This window comes from Sinocyclocheilus rhinocerous, unplaced genomic scaffold, assembly GCF_001515625.1.
Source record: "Sinocyclocheilus rhinocerous isolate Xijiao unplaced genomic scaffold, SAMN03320098_v1.1 scaffold1079, whole genome shotgun sequence".
Classification (NCBI taxonomy): domain Eukaryota; kingdom Metazoa; phylum Chordata; class Actinopteri; order Cypriniformes; family Cyprinidae; genus Sinocyclocheilus; species Sinocyclocheilus rhinocerous.
The window spans coordinates 228,442-247,893 of NW_015650124.1; the positions used below are offsets into that span (position 1 = coordinate 228,442).

Here is a 19,452-nt window from a genome sequence, read left to right on the forward strand (position 1 = left end):
ATCCAAACTTAAATTTTTATAATTCATGAACGAAAACATTTTGTAACATGATATTGATGTACCATTTTCATGGTAATGCAATGTCTGATTTTAAAATGGGTTTCAAAGGATGAATTTTGAGATTTAAAGTTTTCAATTGATATATAATGTCTGATGATTTCTAAAGTGTGATGGAGAAAAAGGCAACGAAGAAGACTTTTTTTTTGACAAAGGTCAGAACTCCTGTTACGATGTAGATTTTTGAGGTGCACTCTTGTCAAAAATTAATCTATTACTTTTCCTACATAATTTTTAACAAAAACATTGGTAAAATATCTATTTAGGAGTCTTAGACCTTTCCAACGATATATAGTTAGTCATGATTAGATTAGAATTTAATTGTAATATATTGAAGTAAACTTAGGCGTCCCACAGAGGGGACGGGTGACAGTTAAAGGGTTTTAAAACAATACAGACAGTATTGAACACTGTCCAAATATACATTGCTATCAGTGGAACCAATTCATATTTAGTTAATTTCCTGGACAATTTGTCACCTACAAGTATTAGTGATATTTTAGTAGCTTTGAGATACTATTTTAGTTTGTATTACTATTTTGAATTAATGTCTTTGAAGGCACTCAAGAAGTAATCCCTTTATTTATTTATACTTTATGTTTTGTTACTGTTGTGTGAATACTTCTATATTTATGTATAATCATTATGGATTCTTTTATTTCTATATTTATTTTTATTGAGTCGTTGTGTTGGGATAGAAATTAATAGTTAGAAAATGAGAAAAAATGAATGCCTTTGGAAGTGCTTTTGTTACTGAACAATTTCACGTTTTGATAAAAATAAATAAAAATATTTTGTAATGAATTTTTATCTTTTAAAACTTATTTTAAGTTTTAGTAATTTTGTTGTGTTTTTTTGGCAGTTTTATTAGTTTTTTTGTAAATGTCTATACAGTTTCTATTAATTTCTATCTGTTTTAGTACATCAAGTTCTAAGTCAAAGCTTCATTTCAGCTAAATTAATTAGTTGTTAATTAAGTAAAATGATTTGTTTTTATTTTAACAATTTAAGTTTTTTTTTTTATTTCAAGTAATGAAAATTAATTTTTATGGTTTTAGTTTTAGTTGACTGTAATATCCCTGACCATTACACTGCAATGTGTTTGTTACTCTTTTTCTTTTATTTCAAATCGTTTGCATACAAATAAAATAATTTTTCTTTCAATTCATTTTTCGAAATTCCTAAAGAAATCTATGGCTTAAGTTCTTTTCCACAATTTTAGGACTACAACCTGAACAACTTCTCATTAAAATAATGACACAATCTTAACGGTCCTACAATACACTTCATTTTCACATTCTTATTTCTTTTTCATATTGGTTTAAAATGCAACTTGTGAGATTAAACCCAGAATATTGGCCTTTTAATATTCATTTTACTATGTAAAGCGCTCTGAATTACTGCTGTGCATGAAATGAACTATACAAATAATCTTGCCTTTCCTTAATTTCTGAAGGCAGGTTTCATGGCTTTCCAGCTGCACGGCGGGATGTGAAAACCCTCGGACAAACCTGCACCTGATCTGAGCTCTGAGCATTTCACACTGCTGACCAGCGCCATTATGTTTCATAGATGTTCACCCGGAGCAGTAGAGGGACTTGCGCAGGGAATGACTATATTTATCAGCAGTGGCGATAAGTCATAAAGATGCAGCGCTGTGCAAAGGACTCCTGGCAGCTGTCATTTTGTGGCTGAATGAGAAAAATTGGTGTAGCGTGAGGCCACCGGTGGCGACAGTTGAATACTTCCACTGCTTACGAAGTCACTTCCACATCCAGATGGAGACTCGGGCTGCCGGCACAGGACTCCCAGCATGCATCATTCACATGGTACGGCGATCTCTGCACACAATGCCACAGTTTTTGCAAAAAAAAAAGGCTCCCTAGCTAATGTTGAGAATGAGGTTTGCCATCTGGTTACTGGTGGAAAAAGAAGGGTGAACAAAGCCTAATCTAGCACCCGCTGTGTGGGTTTTTGTAAATGCCAAGTCTGCCCAATCCCATACGTCAAAGCATTGCTTAAACTCTGTGACAATGCTTTTCTTCAGACAAAAACGACAAGATCAGGCTAGTGAGATGCTTTCACAGTGTGTGATACCCAGAAGACAAATGAGTTTTGATCTTTCTAATGCCGAGTTCACACTGCACGATTTTCAAAGACGTCGCATCACTGTTGGTTTCACACTGAACAGCTATCTTGGGTAGCATTCAGTTGTTGCAGTGTTCACACTGCACGATGGAACGACGACAGGAGGTTACACACTGCATGACTTTACAATAGGAAGAATCGCCGACAGCTCTGTCTGGTGCAGGGTTGCCAGGTTTTAGCTACAAAACCCGCCTAATTACTACTCAAAACTAGCCTGAAAATAGCCCAATTGCTTTCGAGGGGGTCCTTGTGCCAATTATCCAAGGGGATGGATAATGTGGTGGCCGATGCCCTTTCCAGGGTTTAACAAGTGGGTAGAGTTTTTTTCTTTTCTTCTGTGTACAAACATTAAATGTGTTATTTTAATGGTGGGGGTGTTACGTGACAGCGTTTAGTGCTCCCCCCCTCCCTCCCTCCCTTTTGTTATTGGTAGTTTTTGCTAATGTTTTGTTTCTTTGTCTCTCTACTCGTTGCTGTCTTTCTCCTTTAGGCTTTGCCATTGGCTGGCTGGGCTGTCTGTCAGGATCTGCATATCTGTGACAGCCAATCACGAATGACGGCTTGGAAATAAAATGGACAATACGTTGACTTCTAAAGGCAATGTTTATAATGTCTATTAGATTAATTGTCTGACACAAACTATATGCTAATGTCTTTCAATTATAATCATTTTGGGACAAATATTGATATGCAGTTACTCAAAATAATAATGTGATTCAATTTAATTGAATTTGTAATTGACTGTCTACCCTAAAATGAAAATAATTAAATACTCATTGAGTGTTGAATACGTTTTGATTATTTTAAACTAGAGATGAATCTGTTTTTGTTCAATTAAATGAAACATTTCAATCACCTTTTAAGCCATTTAGTAAGCAAATTTAATCACCAAAAATAAAATAGCAATACATACACAACTTTTCAAAATTTTAGGATCAGTAATTAGTTTTTTGTTTTAATATATTTATACGTAAGAATTTTAATATATTTATTCAGCAAGGATGCATTAATTTGATTAAAAGAAACAGTCAAGACTTTTGCAGTGTTACAAAAGCTTTCTATTTCAAATAAATTCTGTTCTTTTGAACTCCTATTCATCAAAGAATCCTGAAAAACTAAATGTATCCGATTCCGAAAAGGTTACAAAAAGCTTTCTATTTCAAATAAATTCTGTTCTTTTGAACTCCTATTCATCAAAGAATCCTGAAAAACTAAATGTATCCGATTCCATAAAAATATGAAGCAGTACAGTTGTTTTAAATATTGATAATAATAATACATTTTTCGAGCAGCAAATCAGCATATTAGAATGATTTCTGAAGGATCATGTGACACAAAATTCAGCTTTGCATCACAAAAATAAATTACATTTTAAAATATATTACAATAGAAAACAGTTATTTTAACTTGTAATAATATTTCACAGTATTGCTGTTTTTACGGTAATTTTAATCAAATAAACGCAGCCTTGGTGAGCATAAAATACTTTTTTTTAAAAATATATTTAAAATGTAAAATACATATAAATACATAAAAAAAAACAAAAAAAACTTAAAACTCTTTCTGACTCCAAACTTTTTGAACAGTAGTGTAAATACTAGTCTTGAATATTATCAAAAATATACCGAAAAACATCACCCAGCCCTGGCCAGCGTCATATGTTGGAACTAAAAGACACTTTCATTTTCATAATATAGTTATGTGAGATTTCGTTTGATCAAAGGATAAAGACGATCAACCCACCACTCTTAGTCAGGGCCAGCCTGCTGGGTTTCTCGGTTGTGTCTGTGATTTTGGCCATGTCGTTGTTGTTGTGTGTTAGTGTATCTCCTTGCTGTGTTTCACCAGATCCTGATTTCTCAACAGAGAGATCATCTCCTCCGTCTCCACCTTCAGTAGCTTTCACGTCCTCTCTCAGAGCCTCACCTCCCCAGTTTTCCCCTTCGTTCTCCGCTCCGGACTCTTCTCCCAGCTCCGGCTCCTCCAGGGGACTGGGACTGGCCGTCAGCCCAGAGCCGTGCAGCGAGCTGGGGCTGGAGTGCAGGGAGAGGGAGGGTTCCTCTGGTTCTCCGTGCCGTAGCACGTGTGGGCGTAGGCCAGCTGGCTCCTGGATGAAGCCCACAAACACGATGCCCTGATCCGCAGCGTCCTGGATCTGCTGAGAAGAGAGAGATATATTTTGCTCACCAGTTTAGACAACATGAATTTCCGTGCTGGTCTGGTTTATTCTGCTTAAACAATAAGATTGTTTATTGTAGCCGACAATAAACAGCTTGAAATCCTTAAGCCACTTCCTCATGTGCTCTGAGAACAAAACAAGCACGCCAGTCATTAACATATGAAAAGCCTTCTCACACAAGACAGAATTGCAGCTCTGAATTATCAATTAAATTTGACAAATTATTGTCTATATATGTGGGAAAAGAATTACTGTTCAAAAGTTTGGAACGATTTGGAACGAAAATGTTGTTTTGTTTTTAAAACGATTTTTTTTTTTAAATATGAGAAATATTATTCCAACTCAAAATAGCTGTTTTCTATTTGAATATACGTTAAAATGTCATTTATTCCTGTGATGCAAAGCTGAATTTTCAGCATCATTATTCCAGTCTTCAGTGTCACATGATCCTTCAGAAATCATTCTAATATGCTGATTTGCTGCTCAAGAAACATTGCTGATTATTATGTTAATCTTATTATTATTTCTTATTATAAATTATAAATATGTTGAAAACAGTTTAATAATAAATTGTTTTCAACATAATTAATATTAATTGCTTGATATTTTTGTGGAAATCTTGATGCAACTTCATAATAACTTCATAATAACTACCCTTTAAAATTGGGAGTAAGATTAAGAAGAAATTAATACTTTTATTCAGCAAGGACACATCAAGTTGATCAAAACTGACAGTAAAAACATTTTATAATGTTAAAAAATTTTATAAAAAAAAAAAAATGCTGTTCATTAGTACTTTCTGTTCATCAAAGAATCCTGAAAAAAATGCATCATGATTTCCACAAAAAACAAACAAACAGAAAAAACTGTTTTGCAACACTGATAATAATTAGAGCCATTATCAATAAGCAATAATAATAATTTAGCCACAAGATTTCTGAATGATCATGTGACACTGAAGACTGGAGTATAGTTTTTAAATTGTAAAAATATTTCAAAATATTACTGTATTTTCAATCAAATACATGCAAGCCTTGGCGAACATCAGAGACTTTTTTTATTTTTATTTTTTTATATTAATTATTCCAATCGTTGACCGGTAGTGTACATCCTCCAAATATGACATTACATGGTTTACTGGGCCTTCATATTTTTCGATTTGATTTCTGTAGGTCTTGTTGTTGGTCCAGCTAAGCAGATCTTTTGAAAATCGCATCTTTTATGATGTTATTAATGTTAGGCACAATTTGTCAACATGGACGAGCAGATAAACCTCTCACAGCCCCGAGGGCTTTGCGTAGCATCGTGTTTGTGTTGTTGAATGAGATAAGAAGTTTCATTTCAAAAAAGTAGTTTAATTCATTTCCAGTTTCCTCATTGGAGGAACATTAAAACGGTTGATATGCCACATTACCCTAACAATAAAACGCAGTTCAAAACAATATATTGCAAAAGCTGCGTTCTTTCGTTCTTTCTTCCACACCATCAGCTATTTGAAATTAGCAAGCGCTGATTACAATGGCAACGGTCCACCATCGACTGCCCTCTGCATCCCGAATCAGTCGAACATCTACCACTTTATTGTCAGTTCGCGTTTGGAAGCCAATATTTGAATTCTCATCAAACCAAATTGAATCGTTAACTGTCAAGGAATGCTAATGATGCCATTTTCCATTATGCTGCTTTAATAAAGGCCAGCCTGAGGCCTGCCAGCACTATCTCCATCTGACGCCTTCGCCCACACCAGCCCAATCAGTTTCCGTGAGGTGCACAGGTTATTTTCTCTAAAATTAAACCGGGAACAGGCCCGTCCTTTCCAGTCGCATTGTTTAATGCGTATTGAACGCTGACGCCGGGAGTCCTGGCATTATATTTGCAACAATGATGCAAATGAAATTGCATAGATAAGAAGCCATTTTTTCTCGCCGGGCTCCTCCGTCGGTGAAGGGGCACTGAATAATTTCCGAGTTTGATGTGACGGGGGGGAAGGATCATTGTCGTGATGGATCATGGCGATTAATTGCGCCCGGATGTGTGCCGCAGACGCACCTCAACAGGTCTGTGATCTCCAAGAAGTATATAGACACTTACAGGGAGAGTTCAGACGAAAGTTTGGGGTCGGTAAGATTTGTAAATGTTTTTTAAAAGTCTCTTACGCTCACTAAGGCAGCATTTATTTGATCAAAATACAGTAAACATTGTGAAATATTATTACAATTTAAAATAACAGTTTTTTTATTTTAATATATCTTAAAACGTAATTTACTTCTGTGATCAAAGCTGAATTTCAGCCAATTTAAACGTCATTTGTCTTTTTTTGACTATTGTCCAAATACTTTTTCGTGTTATAGAACAAAGAACTCTTTACAAATATTACCATCAAAATACCATAGTGACTGTGGTATTTTGCATTATGGACAACTTTACAGAAAGATCCTGAAAGCATCTTACATGGTTTTAAGGTGTTGCCATATTAATTTACGATTTTGTAGTGGTCACAATTGCTATGTTCCAGAACCTAGTGTGCTTCCTACATAGGCAGCATTTTAAAGCATCATAGACACACAAAGGTTGTTCCAAAAGAAGGATTATGCTGCCTTTTATAAGGCCTTCTTTTGCAATATTGTTTTTATAATTATTTTTATTTTCGAGAATTAATGTAATTATTTGTACTGAGATAATTTTTTTTTTTTTTTTACAATTTTAATCTCTCTCTAGCCAACCCAGAAAAGACTGCCTTAGAAGAAATTAATTAAACTGTTGCAGTCATTAAAAATAATAAATAAAAAAAAACATAAGAAACAAAAATGAAAAGATCAGTAGTAATAATTAAACAAAAACCTTAAAATGAAACTAGAGACGAATATAGTTAATAAATACCACAATCACAGATATCAGAGTTTATTTAATTAGGCTCGGTTATATTCTATATATATTCCATATTCTAAAGCGGCACTGCATATATCCTTCATGAAGGAGTCGATCCCATAGTGCATTGCAACAAGCTCAGTGAAACAAATCCATTTAATATCTACCTTACATGCAGTAAACAGCAGGGCAGATAAGTTTCAGGCAGAACTGATAACTCTAGTAAGTTTTGGCAGAAATGTTTGGCAACATTTTAATATGTGTGAGCAGATTTGAATATTCATGACTCAGTTATGTGCTCCAAAGAAGCTAAACAGTAGGTTCTTACTTTCTTCACATATCCTTGGATGTGCTCTGTGGTGGGAATCTGGTCTGCAGACATGCATTCCTCCAGTTTGAGATGGTAAGGCTCAAAGTCTGCCGGATTCTTCTCCCAGCTGAAGAGAGAGAGGGGGGAACACCGATTTAATGTCAAACGTACCACTCTTAAACAGGTGCAGAGCAGCGATATATCACCGACAAACTTGAAAAAGTTCATTTTAGCAACCTGATTATACATAACGTCAGTGAGAAGATGGAGAACATCTGTTCACAAGGTTTATTATTGGAAACATTTTGCACAGCGTTGGCAAGAAATGAGCGCTAGAAAGACACATTTGCACTAAATGAGCAGGTGTAATACTTGAGTTCTGCTTTCTGTCTCTGAGGTGATTTCCTTGGGCATTGTTAAAGGTGAAGTGTGTCGTTTATTCGATGTTAAAATACTTTCAATCCCAGTTTAATATGTAGAGTCAACTGTAAGTAAAATACTTGTAGGTTTAGTAAAGTCTCCCTGCTCGCTCTCAAAAAAAAGGTACAAAAGCTTTCAGTGGGGCATTACCCTTTCAAAAGGCACTAATGTGTATCATTTGGGAACTAATATGCATCTTTATATATATAAGAATAGTTCACCCAAAAAATTAAAACCTGCTGAAAATTTACCCTCAGACCATCCAAGGTGTAGATGAGTTTGCTACTTCGTCAGAAACATCATTCCATCACTTTCTCACCAGTGGAGCCTGTGCAGTGAATGGGTGCCGTCAGATTGAGAGTCCAAACAGCTGATAAAAACATCACAATAATCCACACCACTCCAGACCATCAGTTAACATCTTGTGAAGAGAAAAGCTGTGTATTTGTAAGAGACAAATTGATCATTAAGGTATATTTAACTATAAACCGTTGCTTCTAAGTTCAAGTCTATAATGCATAATAATATGTAATCATAAAACAGTCTGAAACAGCTCTAAACAAATCTGCTGGTGGATTTTGAAGTGAGAGTACAATAGGAGATGGACTTTTTCACTGGAGGAAGTGTTATTATGGATTATGGACTCATAGTTTGGCCAGAAGTTTAATGTTAAAACACCTTAATGATGGATTAGTTTCTTACAAACACACAACTTTTCACTTCACAAGACGTTAATTGTTGGACTGGAGTGGTTTGGATTACAGGCATTACCCTTTCAAAAGGCACTAATGTGTATCATTTGGGAACTAATATGCATCTTTATATATATAAGAATAGTTCACCCAAAAAATTAAAACCTGCTGAAAATTTACCCTCAGACCATCCAAGGTGTAGATGAGTTTGCTACTTCGTCAGAAACATCATTCCATCACTTTCTCACCAGTGGAGCCTGTGCAGTGAATGGGTGCCGTCAGATTGAGAGTCCAAACAGCTGATAAAAACATCACAATAATCCACACCACTCCAGACCATCAGTTAACATCTTGTGAAGAGAAAAGCTGTGTATTTGTAAGAGACAAATTGATCATTAAGGTATATTTAACTATAAACCGTTGCTTCTAAGTTCAAGTCTATAATGCATAATAATATGTAATAATAAAACAGTCTGAAACAGCTCTAAACAAATCTGCTGGTGGATATTGGTGGAGAGTACAATAGGAGATGGACTTTTTCACTGGAGGAAGTGTTATTATGGATTATGGACTCATAGTTTGGCCAGAAGTTTAATGTTAAAACACCTTAATGATGGATTAGTTTCTTACAAACACACAACTTTTCACTTCACAAGACGTTAATTGTTGGACTGGAGTGGTTTGGATTACAGGTGCATCTCAATAAATTAGAATGTCGTGGAAAAGTTCATTTATTTCAGTAATTCAACTCAAATTGTGAAACTCGTGTATTAAATAAATTCAATGCACACAGACTGAAGTAGTTTAAGTCTTTGGTTCTTTTAATTGTGATGATTTTGGCTCACATTTAACAAAAACCCACCAACTCACTATCTCAACAAATTAGAATACTCCATAAGACCAATAAAAAAAAACATTTTTAATGAATTGTTGGCCTTCTGGAAAGTAGAATTGGTGGGTTTTTGTTAAATGTGAGCCAAAATCATCACAATTAAAAGAACCAAAGACTTAAACTACTTCAGTCTGTGTGCATTGAATTTATTTAATACACGAGTTTCACAATTTGAGTTGAATTACTGAAATAAATGAACTTTTCCATGACATTCTAATTTATTGAGATGCACCTGTACTTGTGGATTATTGTGATGTTTTTATCAGCTGTTTGGACTCTCATTCTGACGGCACCCATTCACTGCAGAGGATCTATATAGCTGAGCATGTGATGTAATGCTAAACTTCTCCAAATCTGTTCTGATGAAGAAACAAACTCATTTACGTCTTGGATGGCCTGAGGGTAAGTACATTTTCAGCAGATTTTCATTTTTGGGTGTACTATTTCTTTAAGATACTAATATGCAACCTTTAGGAGTAAAAAAGTACAAAGATGAACCGTTTAAAATGCACCACTCCAGTGACAGCTTTTGTATCTTTTTTGTTCTTTCTGAGAGTGTGGTGTTGGACTCGACCAATGGCATGTGTTGGGGGCGTGGTTATCTCTTTATTATTATGAGTGATCCAAACTCAAAAGCTCTTTTTTTTCTTTCTCCAGAGGAACCATGCAGAGATCCCTGTGAGGAGCTGATCTCAGGGACACCCATTCCAGCGTCTTCTCTTCCCATCTTCTGTGTGCATGTGACATTTGGGACAGAGATTAAACCCACTAACCCAGAGCTCTATCCAACCACAAAGTCGCAGCGCAGCAGGGCCCTGACTCACCTCTGTCATACACACACACACACATGAATTCACACTTCCCGCCAACACACGGCCATCTGCTGCCTGAACACATTCCCCTCATGGTGTTCCTGCAGCACGTACGACTGGATCCTGCAGTCTGGCTTTTAACATGAAGATAAACAAATCTGAGCAGCGTATGAGCGGCAGAATGAAAGGCCTGTCTATTTAACAAGTTAATTTAGTGTGATTAACAATAATGAAAAAGGAAAAACATGCTTTCTTGCAATTAATCATGGCCCCTGACATGTTGGTGAATTTTGTAATGTAAATAAGGAGATTTCCTACCATCTGAGCAATTGCGAGCTTGCAGTCCTGTAACCACTTGTGATAACACACAAAAAAGCAAAAAGCTGGCTTTCAAATATACTTCAAATTGCAATCTCACTACAAACATGACATCTTGAGCTGAATGCACTTTTTTTTTCCAAGATTTTTCAAGCTCCCTAAGTTTGGGTTCAATCCAATTTTGCATTAATGCATTAAATTGATCAAAACTGAAACAGAAAGCATTTATATACAAAAGATATGTATTTCAAATTAATCCAAATCTCAAAAATCTCAAATAAATCTCAAAATCCAGCTTCGCATCACTAGAATAAATTACATTTTACAATATATTAAAATAAAACATGGTTATTTTAAAATGTAATAACATTTTATAATATTACTTTTTTTCCACTGTATTTCTGATCAAGTAAATGGAGCCTTGGTGAGCTTTTTTTCCCCCAAATAAACATAGCAAATTAAAAAAAAAACTTTTTATAACCCAGTACATGTTTGTAGGTGGATCTTTTAAAAGATGTAGGTGTAGGTGGACAAATTAAAATTTTGGAATGTTTTGGAAACTTTTTTTCTAATCCGTTTGATATTTTACTGACCACATGTTATAGTCAAGTCAAGTCACCTTTATTTATATAGCGCTTTTAACAAATACACACACACACACATGAATTCACACTTCCCGCCAACACACGGCCATCTGCTGCCTGAACACATTCCCCTCATGGTGTTCCTGCAGCACGTACGACTGGATCCTGCAGTCTGGCTTTTAACATGAAGATAAACAAATCTGAGCAGCGTATGAGCGGCAGAATGAAAGGCCTGTCTATTTAACAAGTTAATTTAGTGTGATTAACAATAATGAAAAAGGAAAAACATGCTTTCTTGCAATTAATCATGGCCCCTGACATGTTGGTGAATTTTGTAATGTAAATAAGGAGATTTCCTACCATCTGAGCAATTGCGAGCTTGCAGTCCTGTAACCACTTGTGATAACACACAAAAAAGCTGGCTTTCAAATATACTTCAAATTGCAATCTCACTACAAACATGACATCTTGAGCTGAATGCACTTTTTTTTTTCAAGATTTTTCAAGCTCCCTAAGTTTGGGTTCAATCCAATTTTGCATTAATGCATTAAATTGATCAAAACTGAAACAGAAAGCATTTATATACAAAAGATATATATTTCAAATAAATCCAAATCTCAAAAATCTCAAATAAATCTCAAAATCCAGCTTCGCATCACTAGAATAAATTACATTTTACAATATATTAAAATAAAACATGGTTATTTTAAAACCAGGCTGCAGCAAAGTCACATTGTGCACAGGACTCAACTGGTTCCTGTGGTCTGTTATGAGATAACCTGAGATCCTACCCATACTTGGATCGCTATTAAAACACGAGGAAGAAAATGTGAGAAGCAGGAGACCTCAGCTTTCTATTTCTCCACTTCTCCATTTGCTCTCCATTTGAACTCAATTGAATGATTTTAAGAAATGAAATTTCTGTTTAGTGTGAAAGTGACGTGACATGTGGCCAAGTATGGTGACCCATACTTGGAAATTAAAATAAAACATGGTTATTTAAAATGTAATAACATTTTATAATATTACTTTTTTTCCACTGTATTTCTGATCAAGTAAATGGAGCCTTGGTGAGCTTTTTTTCCCCCAAATAAACATAGCAAATTAAAAAAAAAACTTTTTATAACCCAGTACATGTTTGTAGGTGGATCTTTTAAAAGATGTAGGTGTAGGTGGACAAATTAAAATTTTGGAATGTTTTGGAAACTTTTTTTCTAATCCGTTTGATATTTTACTGACCACATGTTATAGTCAAGTCAAGTCACCTTTATTTATATAGCGCTTTTAACAAAACAGATTGTGTCAAAGCAACTTTACAGCATCTGTACATTCACTCCCCCCACCTACAATCCCTGCCGGTACGAGACTCGAACCCGCAACCTTTGGGTTGCGAGTCCGACTCTCTAACCATTAGGCCACGACTTCCCCCTTAAAGTCACCCTACACATCCTGTGGTCACTATGAACTTTTTCATTCAAAAGAACCACATACTGATTCTTCTTTTGTGTTCCACTGAAAAATACACCAGCATGAAGGTGAGTAAATAAAGATTTCTCACTTTTGCATGAACATTTCCTGTAAAGAGATTACATTTGTGATATTTCTTTCCTACAGGCTTAATGCACCTACAGAAGAGCGATCCACAGTACTTGGCAGCACTGAGGCTGTTTGTGGAAACGCTTTAGCGGGTTAAACAGCAGTAACTTTGACAGAAAAGATCCAGCCGCTTGCTCGCAGGAGTGCCGCTTCTGGGAATAAAAAGCTTTAAGCAACACTGATCTAGACTTCCTTCAGAAACGGTTCGCTCAAAGGTTTCTCTCAGACACGGATCTTAGACTCAGCTGGGTTGCACTGTTGGCAAACGCCTGTTTGCCTGCGGATCATCTTAGTTGGTGTGTGTGTGTGTTTTCACCTCTCTCAATCTTTGCCCACAGGAATGCTGATATCACTGGTGCTGTCAGATTCAGTGTTTCCGGGTCTGGAGGCTATATCCAGCTGTGTGCGTGTGCAATTCGGTGGCATTGCCATGACAACAACCTTTGATGGGATCCATCAAACCTAGGTATCCCCATCTTTAATCACTGCATTAATAATGTGTCACATCTTTCTTGATGTCAGCTTATTTACCGAGCCATGAATAATGTTATTCAAGCATATTGGCCTTAATGGTTTCTGGTCCGTACCGGTACCCCTGCGAGGTGCTCGGCAATTATCAAAAAATGATGCATAAATCACCCACCCTCGTCGCTGAAGTGGAACTGTAACTAAAATTGAACATGGGGGGCTTGACAGTTGACATTTGGAATTATAAACACAGTCAGCTACCGCACACATTCACCGCTAGGTTATAAGTAATGCCCGGCAAATCGCTTTAAAACTGGCCTGCTGACGCTAATCCCGAGATTCTCCTTCGCAGTTGTGATGTTTGCGTCTACATGGGCCAGAAGTCAGGAGCAGCTCCTGCTTTAGCGGTGTAACGTCTGGTTTGGGGGAGTTTCGGAGGGGAATGTCACCTATGAGCTCCACACACAGCGGCTAATCCTGATGTGGGAGAGCTGGGCCTGCATCCAGAGACACTGGGGGAATATTAAACACTGGAACATGTGGTTGACTGATGTCTGAACTCCATCCTATCTCCTCTGTAGCTTCTCTACTATACTAGAACAGCAACAGGTGAAGGTGTTGAGTCAGCTCCCTGTTTAAATTATTTAGAGGTGGGCGATCAAAATCTTTACTGCGATGTAAGTGATTTTAAACTAAAATCTTTACCACAATGCAAGTAATTTTTAACCAAAATCTTTACCACAATACAAGTAAATTTTAACCAAAATCTTAACTCAGTATCAGTCATTTCTAACCAGCATCTTTAACACAATACAAAACATTTTTAACCAAAATCTTTCCCACAATACAAGTAATTTTTAACTAAGTTCTTTACCACGAGTAAGTTTTAAGCAGCATCTTTAGCGAGATGCAAGTGATTTTTAACCAAAACCTTTACCCAATACAAGTAATTTTTAAACATCTTTACCACAATGCAAGTAATTTGTAACCCAAATCTTTACCCCGATGCAAGTAATTTAACAAAATTCTTTACCACAAGTAATTTTTAACCAACATCTTTACCCCATACAAGTAATTTTTTAAACATCTTTACCACAATAAAAGTATTTTTTTAGCCAAAATCTTTACCCTGATAAGTAATTTTTAAGCAACTTCTTTACCACAATAAAAGTAATTTTTAGCCAAAATCTTTACCCCAATACAAGTAATTTTTAAACAACATCTTTACCACAATAAAAGTAATTTTTAACCAAAATCTTTAGTGTGATACAAGTCATTTTTAGCCAATATCTTTACCCCAATATGATTAAATTTTAACCAAAATCTTTACATCAAGGTCTTTATGCTGATATCAGTCATTTTTAACCAACATCGTTACCAATGATCCAAGTCATTTTTAACCAACATCTTTACCCTGATATCATTAATTTCAAACCAAAATCTTTACAAGTCATTTTTAACCATGGTAAAGAACGCTATTACATTATTCTGTCTGAAATCAGAGATGCTACTAACTAAAATTTAAGCCATACCCTGTATTTCTCAACATCAAATGACTGTTAATTACTAGTGCTGGGCAATGATTAAAATTTTTAATTGCGATTAATCACGTGATTTTTCTGCGATTAATCGCATTGTTATGCACAAAATTCAATAATGGATTCAAAAGTAGTGTATTGTGCACTTTTTTCATTTAAAAGTACTGCTATATGAACAAAAGTAATAATAACATTTGGTTTGCAAACACTTTAAACAAATAATGTGCTTTTTTACAGCAGTATTTCTTTTGCATAGTAGAAGTTAAAATATTTATTGTAAATCTCAACTTAAACATTAATGTAATCAAATTAAATATAAAACCAAAGCTATTTGCCACTGCCAGGGCATTAACGTTTTTATAGAAACTATTTTATAGTTTGTTATAGAAAAACAAGTTATGCTCAGAGTCCAGAGCCTCCATCATAACATTATAACAGGCACCTTCCGAGTAGAGACCTGCACGATCACAGGACCCAACGCAGCAGAGTGCGGTGCAGGACAACACTTGATGGGCGAGTGCGGGTGCGGGCAGGTAGAGACTCGTGAGTGCGGGATGCGGGAGAATAGCCCCATTCACACGGGGCGTCGGCGTCAACGCCTCTCGTTTACTTTGAATGGAGTGACGTCAAGCGTTGCCGAAATGAATTGTGGGTCCGTCGTGTTGGGTCCGTTGCTCGCGGCAGAAGTTGAAAACTTCTCAACTTTTCAAGCGCCAACGCAGGCGTCAGCCAATCAGATCGCCTTATGCAAATACAACTGGTGCAGACGCTAGCCAATCGCGTTCATACAACACCAGAAAACTAAGGTGATTGGCTGTTGTCACTATGACGGTCGCGTCAGCACCAAGCTTCCGAAACGCCCTCCATCATGCGTTGTGAATGTAACAGTGAACAGTGGTTTGTGAATGTTGATGCTTAGCCTAAATAATTTTATCGGGAGCGTTAATGTGAGCGCTGCAGCAGTCTTAGGCCCACCTCAAATGCTCTCATTGGTTGAGACGTGTGATGACACCCATCCCAAGCTAGTACTGATCAACATCCCACCCCTCCTGTGACCCATGGTTTGTCTGTATGTGTATTCAGAGCCAGTGAGCAACGGACTTTCAAAATAATAATAATAAAAAAAAAAACTGCGTTAATGCGCGATAAAATAATTGTCGGCGTTAATTAATTAATGCATTAACGCATTAAACGCAAAGAAACTTTAATAATAAAATAAACAAAAAAACACAAAAAAAAGGCAAAGCCGCGCGCACGACTGCCGGATAGACAACACCAAAACACAAAATAAACTCCAGGCCTGGTCCTCTCCCCCCCGACACTGTCGTCACTCCTCCCTTTTATCCTTCCGGAGCTCATTAATGCATTAACGCGATAATAACGCCTTAACTTGCCCAGCCCTATTAATTACATTTGGGAAATATTCAGCTCACATCAGACTTTTTTACAACCAGCTATATTTCACTTAAGACGACCAAATCGTATTGATACTTTCGAACAATTTTCTCTTGCTTACAACAAAATCAACTATTGTTCAAATCCCTTATTTACTTTCAAGTCACTGTGGCACTGATAGATGTGCTAGACAACATTATAATGACAATATTTATAGCCCTAAAACTGTTCAATGTTAACGCATAGGGGCCATAACAGTATGGCTTTCTGCGAAGCTGCTTTGAAACGTATGTGTATTGTGAAAAGCGCTTTACAAAGAAATATGACTTGACAAGAATTTCAGATGAAATCTCAGCATTGAAGATCTGAACCCCTCTTCACATGCATTTTACATCTCTATATCCTTGTAAAGATGAACCATCACTGAGATGAAACGATAACATTTACCTCTAGAAGGTCTTCTACCAGTTTTAATTAGCTTGATCAAAATAGACTACCAGCCGATCAACCATCTAAACCAAGTAATGACCAGCTCAGACCATCAGAAGTTGATTTTAGCTGGATTTCCCGACAGATCCTTCTTTCATCTCTCATTTTGTTCCGTTTCCTCCTCCTCGTCCCCTCTCCAGCTCTCTTGTCTTCTCCTCTGGACGTTTTTGGGTCTGTTTGTTTTGGGAGAGCGAGGAATGGCTACATGAAGGGTTTCTTTCATCTGCACTTTTCCTCCCTCTCCTCTGTGATTGCTGGGATTGGCAGGGGAGGAGTAGAGCTGTGCCCTGTTTGATATCTCGCCTCTCTCTTGCTTTTTTTTCGCAGGTTTATCCCTCAGGGCCGCTGCTGATGCGAGAAACTGTCTCCACGGTGACAGACGCCAAAGATAAAGCAAGGCAGCTTTGCCGAAGCCATCAAACGTTGGCATCCGCCTTGATACTACGATTCTTCCCAACATGCGCACATCCACGCACACGTGACAGAATCCAAGTCTGATCTTCTTTCTTCTCATTTTGCTCTTGGACTCTTGAAGTCTTCACTATGATCAACACATGCACATCATCCCAACATCACGCCTGCTCTATGGATGAAACATGACTTCTTAAAGGAAGAGTTCATCTGAAAATTCTGTCATTATTTACTCACTCTCATGTTGTTCTGAACTCATATGACTTTCTTTCTTCCACTGAACCCAAAATGTGATCTTCAGAGGAATATTGCACACTGCCATTTTCCATACGACAAAATCATACAGTTACTAGGAGCTCCCAAATGACAAAAACACCAAAAAGTAACCATAAATGTAGTCTATACAACTACAAATCATCCGATAGCTTTCTGTGTGGAACAGACGCTAATTTAAGTCACTACTCAATAAAAAATATAATTATAATTAAATTAAAATATAATTTAAAAAAATATATAATTTAAATAGTTAAAAAACATTTAAAGTAAACAATAAACATATATTTATATAGATATATTTCAGGTTAGGTCAGAATGTTTTTTTAAGGAAATTAATACTTTTATTCAGCAAGGATATATGAAAATCATCAAAAAAACAGTAAAGACATTCATAATGTAACAAAAGATTTTTATTTCAAATCAATGCAGTTCTTTTGAATGTTCTGTTTTAGAATCTTAAAGGTGTATCACGGTTTCCACAAAAATATGAAGCAGCACAACTGTTTTCAACAGATAATAAACAGAAATCAGCATATTAGAATGATTTATGAAGGATCATGTGACACTGAAGACTGGTGTAATGATGCTGAAAATTCAGCTTTGATCACAGGAATAAATTACATTTTACAATAAATTCAAATTGAAAACAGGTGTTTTTAAATTGTAATAATATTTTGCAATATTACAGTTTTTACTGTATTTATGATCAAATAAATGCAACCTGTGTGAGCTGAAGAGACTTTGATCAGAACTTTGATCAGTAAATATCTACATACATTTTTGTTTATTTTTTAATGTTAATGTTTTTCAGTATTTAGGTTTTTATTGTATTCAACTTATTTCTAAAAATAGAAATGATTTTTTATATAAATATATATGTGAAAATATATAGGAATACTGTGTGATAATTGTTTAGCTAAACCATCCAGCCGTTTCTGACAGTCACTATAAGTTGTTGTTGTTGTTGTATAGAAACAAGGAGTGTCTAGCTTTCTTAAAATGTCTCCTTTTGTGTTCCACTCAAATAAACTAGCAGCATACAGTATGGGTTTGAAACTAAATTGTCATTTCTGGGTCAACTGTTCCTTTAAGATGAGTGATGGAGTGTGTATATGCCTTTAATAATGAGTTTTTGCATGAGCATTCTTGCTTTTCAGTGCATGACACATTAACGTGAGGGGAGGTCGTGCCAAGAGTTCATCTTGACATCCATTGAACTGTGTAATGTTATAGTACAGTTTACAGCTCAAGCTCATACCGGCCCTCACAAAGTGCTGTTTCAAGAGGAAAATTACACTCATGCGTAGAAGAAGAGTAGCCAGAAGATCGACAGTAATATAGAGAGGAATTTTTCCTTCTTAATGTTTTGTATTAAACCTTCATTTGCCAGGAATGTGTTTCAGGATTCCTGGGGCATCCATGAAAACAGAATAATTCCAGGGCTTTTGAGTTTGCCGTCACTGTCCGGCCCCGGAGCTACGGCCCTTCCGAGACTGAGAGATTCCAAGATCAGATGGCACAGAGTCCACATTGCATCTCAGAAGCCACTTTTTCCTTGCACAAGGTGCAGGTCACCAATCGGGAACTAAAGGTTCATTTATGTGCAAAAATGGGCTCTGCATTGGCCCCTGAAACCTGCTGGTCTTAAAGGGGGTAATATGATGCTATTTTAAAGATCATTATTTTGTGCATTTGGTGTAACAGAATATGTTGACATGCTTTAATGTTCAAAAAACACATTATTTTTCAAATACTGTACATTATTGTAGGTCATATATGCCCCGCCTCTCTCAAATGCTTCGTTTTCTACAAAGTCCCTCCTTCCGACAAGCGCAGTCTGCTCTGATTGGCCAGCTGAACCAGTGCATTGTGATTGGCCGAACACAACAAGCACGCGTCGGAAATGTAACGCCCCTTACCATAATCACGAGCTTCATCTTTCAAAATAAATGTAAAGACAGAGCCCGAAAGGGGAACAGAGTCCCGTGACAGACACAGT

At 36.4% G+C, this 19,452-nt stretch overlaps 1 protein-coding gene across 1 annotated transcript in view; it reads right to left on the bottom strand.

Moving 5' to 3' along the window:
* Positions 1-3,922: 3,922 nt before the first annotated feature.
* LOC107711533 (raftlin-like) overlaps positions 3,923-19,452 on the bottom strand; it is a 59,793-nt gene continuing 44,263 nt past the window's right edge. The window contains exons 4-5 of the mRNA XM_016516519.1: positions 7,581-7,689; positions 3,923-4,363 (exon numbers count right to left, since the gene is read on the bottom strand). Coding sequence (XP_016372005.1) covers positions 3,923-4,363; positions 7,581-7,689 — 550 coding nt within the window. The remainder of the gene's footprint in view (positions 4,364-7,580; positions 7,690-19,452) is intronic.